General features: G+C 39.6%; 1 protein-coding gene across 4 annotated transcripts in view; it reads right to left on the bottom strand.

Annotated features, from left to right (window-relative positions):
- Positions 1–7,500, bottom strand: part of LOC138051420 (uncharacterized) — a 51,405-nt gene that overhangs the window by 5,648 nt on the left and 38,257 nt on the right. For all 4 annotated transcript variants that reach the window (XM_068897615.1, XM_068897616.1, XM_068897618.1 and 1 more), the window contains one exon: positions 1,607–1,795. In XM_068897615.1, the coding sequence (XP_068753716.1) occupies positions 1,607–1,795 (189 nt within the window). The remainder of the gene's footprint in view (positions 1–1,606; positions 1,796–7,500) is intronic.

The raw sequence follows: 7,500 nt of genomic DNA, 5'->3' as shown, positions 1-7,500 counted from the left end.
CGATTCCACATATACATAGATCCTATAGTTTCATCGATTAACTCCCCAGAAATGCTTCCAGAGTAAGACCAGTAGTGGCCTCCTCTCCCCAAAATCAGTGATGGGAAAATGGAGCATTTTGGCCTTCACATGGCTTCATCCTTGATCTGAGGGGAAGGGGGCATTTCTGTTCCATTTTATTCTGTCCAAGATTGCAGATCTCGCCTTCGCTCACCACAAGAGATCTGGGTACGAGATTAGACGTGACACTGAGAAAGTGCAATTGCAGAAATAAAGACCTTTGCTGTCTTGATGGTTTATGTCTCGCAAGTAATGTCATCTATGAAGCCACTGTCACAACAATATCCGGGCTGACAAACACTTACATCGGCATGACAGAAAACAATTTCTAAACGAGCTACAATGACCACAAACTCTCTTTCAATGACAGGAAACATACACATCCCACAGCTTTTTTTCCAAAACACATCTGGGACTTAATTGGGACAGTAGCACAAGCTACAATCTTAAATGGCGGATCATCAAGAAGGCAAACACTTGTAGGGAAATCCCTTCCCACTGCAACTTATGCTTCTCTGAGAAACTCTACAATTTGTCCACCCATGGTGCTTCTCTGCTAAACAAGAGATCTGAACTCATAAAGCTAAGTTCTTCACTACCAATCACAGAATGCGCTGTCCCAACCATCCTTCATTTAAATTTTGAATATTTCCATTAAAACTGGGCACTGCTCGCAAAGCAATTTTAGTATGCTGATCGCTTAGTGTGTGAAAAAAATAACAACTCTCCATCTTTAATTAAACTTGGAATTATATGTACTGGTATGTGTGTGTGTGTATCTGCAGGGATCCACATTCGCGGTTGTCCAGTCATCCCAGATGACTAAAAACCCGTCCATTGGACAAGTGAAGTTTTAATAGATGTCTTTTTGTGAATGCCACCAAATGTTATAATATAGAATGGACTTTCATTCTGATCGCTTTCCATTCAATGGAAACGTCCAGAAAATAAGGAATAAACATGCAGCTTTTCTCAGCACTGATATCTCTAGCGCCATCTTTAAAAGCATGCTGTATTTTACAAGAAACGATTGCAGGCTTAATTTTCATGTATTTCACTGCTCGCATGGTTTTAGCAAAGAGCAAAGGGCAACTGGTGGTCTCAGCTGATAGCTTTAGTTACAAGGTGTTTCACCACCTCCAGCAAAAAGGAAAACAAAAGAAACAGAACATGCTGCTTACGAATAAGAGCACAAAATCTTGGTAGCATTTAAAAGGAAGACACTTGCACAGGAGGTCGAAACATTTGGTCTTTAAATAGTAACTTTGTAAGCTACATTCAAGTGCATTTTGCCATGGCAGATATAGACTACTGTAAATCGAGTTCCCATGGTGCAAATGACATACAGTAATACTCCAGAGTCAAAACGCATAATTTCTGATGGGAGTGTAAAATAAAACGCGAATGCTCAAGTTAAAGTGATTTTATAGACCATTTTCCCGGGCAACTCAAAATTTGTCTGGGCAAGTATATCATAAGACGTACTTGCCCAACAGACGACTTTGATAAAAAATGAATATAGATCCCTGATCTGTTATCCCCATACCTGCTGCACTCTGAGGAGTTTGTGCTTATAAGAATGCTTCCCTTTGGTGTTGTAAGGCCACTCTTCAGAGACCCTTGAGGCAACCCACTTTGAATTTGCAGTAGGAATTCTGATAAGGATGTAGTCAGGACAGGGTCATCTAGGAAGCATGTCAATGTAGTACTTTGTAGGGCACGCATCACTACTTTCCTGAAATGATTAAGATGTTGGTATTTTTGCAAACTAAGATTTAAAGCAAATTATTATATTTATAAAATTAAGTGAAATGCAATATTTGAATTTTAATGTCCTTTGATGCTCTAATACACAAAAAGTATACCCAATTAAAAATAATAATAACAGACCACTATTAAAATAACACGCGCCCAAAACCACTTTTTAAAGACATGTTTTCGCATTACCCATGCCATCATAAGTTCAATTTAATCTACAAATCTCTCTCTCTCTCTTATACATGTTACAAATGGAGAATGTTAAAATTTTAAATTTGCTTACAATGATGGTTATATTTTCAAAGGATGATGCAAAGTTGCAGAACATAACATTAACATATGTGCATGCACAAGTGTTAAACTGGTTGCTTACAAAAAGCAAAATTGTTACGTTGTAACTGCATGTTAAGCTCTGTTAAATCAAGTAAGGCATAAAGATAACGGCAGAATTACTCGTGAACACAACAAGTCTCTTTTTAATTGCTTCCCTTGATCACTCACATCACTACCTCCCCCTCTCGGTCAGCGGCCTCTCTAGGTACATCATGTTACAACATCGCCCTCTCGCTTTCTTTTTTTAACAGTCTACAATCTCTTCAAGGAATAAAATCAATGCTAGCAGCTTTCAATATATCTTTGAGGCTTTCTAAGAGCTACCCAGGGTCTCAAATGGGTTAACCATGCTTCTTCCTGTGGGGCTCATTTGCTGCAGGATGGTCTTCAGGAACAAGCAGGTCATAGTTGAGTTTCATTTTGGCACGGTACTCCTTTCCCTTTTTCCTGATGTGATCCAAGTCAGGGGTCTTTGGCTTCAGCTCCTCTGGCTGGCAGGAACTCTGGTACATAGTCTACGGCCCATGCTAAGTTGTGCTGGCGAATAACCATGGTGCAGTGGAGTATCTCTGTAGGTCAGGAGATCCAAATACTCATTGTCACTCTTCTTTAAGATCATTTTCATAGTTTGGACCGCCCTTTCCACTTCCCCATTGGATTGAGGGAACGGTGGAGAAGTGATGTGCTTGAATTGCATTAGCAAAGGCTGTAAATTTCTGTGAGTTGAACTGTGGACCGTTGTCAGTAAACAGAATGACGGGAATTCCGTGTTTGCTGAAAATCCTCTTTAACTGCGAGATAGTCTGAGCGACATTCAGATTCCTCGGCATTCGGGAGATCTCCACATCTCTTGAAAAATAATCTGCAGCGATGATATAATTCTTGTCTCTGTGCTGGAAGAAATCCATGCTGACTCTAGCCCAGGGTCCGTCAGGAAATTCAGTTCCTTTCATTGGCTCAATGCATTCTTTGCAGTATTTCTCATGTGATACAGTTTCGCACAACCTTCGTGATGTCTTGGTTGACCCCTGGCCATCAAACGGAGAAGGCAGCATTGGCACGTATCTTGGTTACTCCTTAAAGTCCATCATGTAGACGTCTCTAGACATCTGGCCTTAACTTTGGAGGTATGATATTTCATCGTTCTCTCAGTAGTAACCCATTCTGGAGAGAAATATTACCTCTTTCGGCCCAGTATTTCATCATTGGCCCGTAGACTTTCCACTTGTCAGGCCACCCATTCTGTACCTACTGCATCACCAGTTTGAGCGTGTCATCATTCTTCAGCTTGGAACGTATCTCATCCAGGCACTGATCTGATGCCGGTAGGGTTACTAGGACCACATTAATTTTTACATAGCATTCTACGTCATCATGTAGGTCATTACATGGTTTGGTCTCGTGGCTTTGTCCTCTTAAGGCGATTTGGACAGTGCATCGGCTGTATACAAGAGCTTACTAGGAATATGTTTGATGGTAAAGTCAAACCGCCTGAGTTTCATTCTGAAGTGTTGAATATGCGCTGGAAGTTAGTCTATCAGATTGGTGGAAAACAAGGGTATTAGACACCTTAAGATACCCCGATTTTCACGCACAGGTACGGCTAGCGCCATTTTGAACTCATTAAATGATCACATGATCGCATCCTTCCCGTAAAAGCTACACATTTTCCTGGGGTAATCAGTGGTCTACACGTGATTTTGCGCCCAGTAGAAATGGAGAAACGGGTAAGTTTTTATGGTCTTTACCTTTGCTTATTAGACCAGAATAGTATCCAGATTCTTGGATAAACAATTGCTTTTTTGATTTGAAGCGTTGTGGGATTACGAAAAAGTTTTGTTGAAGCACAAATGTGGAGAAATTATTGCTTGTCAAAAGGTTGTGCTATTTACCAAAACATGTGATGACTGAGGTGTAGTCTCCTTGTGAAATTTCAGTCGAGACACATTTGAAATAGACTTAAAATACAACAGGTCATGAACCATGATGAAAAAGACCTAAATTCAAATTACATACTTTATGTTGACTTGAAAGGATGCTTCTTGATTAACACGTTTTGATAGAAGTAAAAGAGGCTTCTTCCATTTTTGAGGCTAAGGCATATTTGTAGCATATTGTAAGAAAAGACAAAAAAAGTCAATTAAATCTGATAAAAAATGTTTTTGGTTTATTTCAGACAATGTTCAGATGGCATATGAAACACGATACAAAACATAATCCTAATAACCAACGTTATCTTCTGAGCTGCCATCTTGCTTCAGATCGTACCTGGTGTCACTCGGTGTATCTTAAGTTTGATTGGTTTCCTGTGTAACCGAGTACGGGTACGGGTAATCCTACCCGTACCCATACCCGTACCCGGAACCGGGCTATCTTAACATCTCTATTAAGGGCTTGTGATCTGTCTGTACCTTGAATTTCATTCCGATCAGAAAATCAGCCCTGTGTTCAAGTGCCCATGTGACCGCCAAGGCCTCCTTTGCGGCACTCAGTCTGTCATAGATCTGCTGGCGTACGCAGCAGATGGTTTTTTCATAAGAACTGCACCTAGTACAAAACTGCTTGCATTGCAGTGCGATAACTTGCTCAGATGTCATGTCCACTTTTAGCCTCTTGAACCCTTCTCATTGAATTGGGCCCCAGACCCATGCATTCTCCCTTTTAAGTAGGTCCTGTAATAGCCCCCGTAGAAAGCATTCCTTTTTGACAAAAAGAGCTTCGAAACGATTTTCCGCAAACTGGCCGCGCGGAAGTTGGGGCAAGAGACTGAGGGAACGCTTGCAAGAAGACCCCCTATTTTTGAAAAACCCGTTCGCCCACGAACGGGGGCTTCTGATTGGTGCGGCACAGTCACAATGATTGACAGGTGACAAATTCTGGAGCAAAATATTTCTCCTAAGTTCTAGCGTGACAAAGGCAATGGTGGAAGATGTGGAAGGTTTTGAATCGTGTGTCGAAGCTGAGCAAATCGGGTCTCAGGTTTTACATTGAAAAGGAAAAAAAACGGTCAATGCGCCATCTCTTTAACTGTATAGAGGTAATGGCCTTTTTGCCAACAGGATTCGGAAAAAGCTTAATTTTTGAGATGTTTGTCATGATGTGCGGAGTGCAAAATAAAAGAACTTAAAACGAAGAACCGGCTTCTCGAGTATCATCATAATTTCTCCATTTCAAAGCATAATGCGCGATCAATTAAGAGGTTGAGGTGAATTCTATGGGAATGACAGCCTGTAATTTAAATGAAAATCTGGACTGCTTGGACAATATCCATCAAGGGAAATTCAATATTATTTACGTGTCAGCTGAAGCCGCTATCGCGTTTCCGTAATTCATTAAAAGCAAAAGATTCGATCGTTATTTAACAAAACTTTGGCAGCGCTTATTGTCGACGAAAAGTTTGGACTGAACTGAAGTGAGCTTTTCGCTCGCTTGCAAAAGATACTTTATTTACGCACGATGAATTAATAAAATGCCTGCGAACTATCAGAATCCACGTTTCAGGATCAAGGAAATTCGTCAAATTCTCTGCGTACCTTGCCTGATGTAAGCTTGAGTCCTATATCATGGATTGAGACAAGATGAAGACAACTACGCAGCCTGTTAAATCTTCTCTTAATTATTGTGAGAAGAAAGCGGCTCCTTTGTAAAGTTATTCGATTTTTTAAAGCACTTTTACTTGCTATTTCATCTACGATTTCGTAACGATTTGACCAAAAACGTACTGTGGATTATCAAACTAGCGAGGAGGTTTGCCTGTAATTTCCAGGAGATTTAGTACGATCCATTTCGTCAACCACTCTGCACCAACAAAATAGCCAGCAAGTCGCACTGAAATCGTCGTTAGTTTTAAACTTAAACCTATTTGAATGGTTTCATGGTCCGCTTTGCTGGAGATTTGCATTTAACGGCCTTACTTACTACCCATTGTAAAACTCTGTACGAGTTTATATGTTTCTAAATTTCGTATTTTACGAGCGCACGGATTGCTTACAAGTTCTGAAAATTGGCTGTTGTTTTCGATAACTTCTATTCCAACCGCTCCTCAAATATCAGCAAGAATTTGCCCGTAAGTTTCTTTTCGATGGTTTAAACAAATTCTCAGAAGAAACATAACCAGTCGTACCCGGCTTAGAAGCTGCCGTTACAAATTTAACATTTAAAATCACACTGGCAAATTCTGTGTTGATCACTCGGTGTTTCCTCGGTGCCTTGGTTTGTTTTGTCGGAAGCCAACATGTGTTAAAATGGTTATCTTTTATTGCCTAATTTGTTAATAAGACATCAATCAGCGTGTGTCAAGTCAAGTGGGCGTTTTTAAAAAATAGGGCCTCATCTTGCAAGAGTTCCCTCAGTCTTTTGCACCAACTTTTGCGCGGCCAGTTTGCAGAAAATCGGTTCGAAGATCTTCTGTCAAACAGGAACGCTTGCTACGCAGGCTAGTCCTGTAAGGGCTTCATGTTCTCTGCCAAATTTGGGCAAAGTTTCATAGGTGATTAACTAATCCCACGAAGCGTCTCAGGTCTCCAATCAATCGATCAATCAATCAAAAATCGTTATTTATACAGGTTAAGTATTTAAAGCGACGCTTCGCTTGTGGAGACACGTGTCTAAATATAACTAAGTAAAATAACTTAATCAATTAGAAAATAAATAAATAAATAGGATATACACCAGCTAAAATCACATAGCTACTTACTACTTACAAGTCTAAAATGATAAAAGCTTAAAATTCTTAAATACAAGGTGGTACTCTAGTATCGACTAATTATTAACACTAATTATACTTAAAATCTTCCTCCCTTTTGTTTAATGTTAATTGACCGTCTTGCCATAATCATGTATTTCTTAACGTGTTCCAAACTATTGCTCCTCTACGAGCTACAGAGTTCCTCATGTAGTTGGTGTTAAAACGAAGGACGTCAATTTTCAGTTTTTTCCTAAGTTGGTAATTCGCTTAATGGTATCATTGTTCTTAATAATAGCTGACATAGCGTCTAGAGTCAGGTTACTGTGGATTTTATACATAAGCATTTTATACCTAAAGGCTAAAGAAGATCAATTAGCCTTTTTCATAACATCTGCATTAGACATCTCCCAAAGTAGCTCAAAGATAATTCTTGCACATCTACAATGCCTTAAAACCTTCCTTATTTGTGAGACCTCCCCATACTGATATACCATGTACGATCGATGGATTAATAACTCTAAAATACAAGTCTAATAACATCTTCTTTGGAAGAAATATGCTACGTTTTAACAAGTTTAACTTATCAACAAACACTAACATGTTTAGACCAGTTTAGTTGATCATCTATCAATACGTCTAATAGATGAGAGTGTGATGAAATG

Source organism: Montipora capricornis, chromosome 6, assembly GCF_036669925.1.
Source record: "Montipora capricornis isolate CH-2021 chromosome 6, ASM3666992v2, whole genome shotgun sequence".
Lineage (NCBI taxonomy): Eukaryota > Metazoa > Cnidaria > Anthozoa > Scleractinia > Acroporidae > Montipora > Montipora capricornis.
This window is presented reverse-complemented; position numbering and strand designations above follow the sequence as displayed.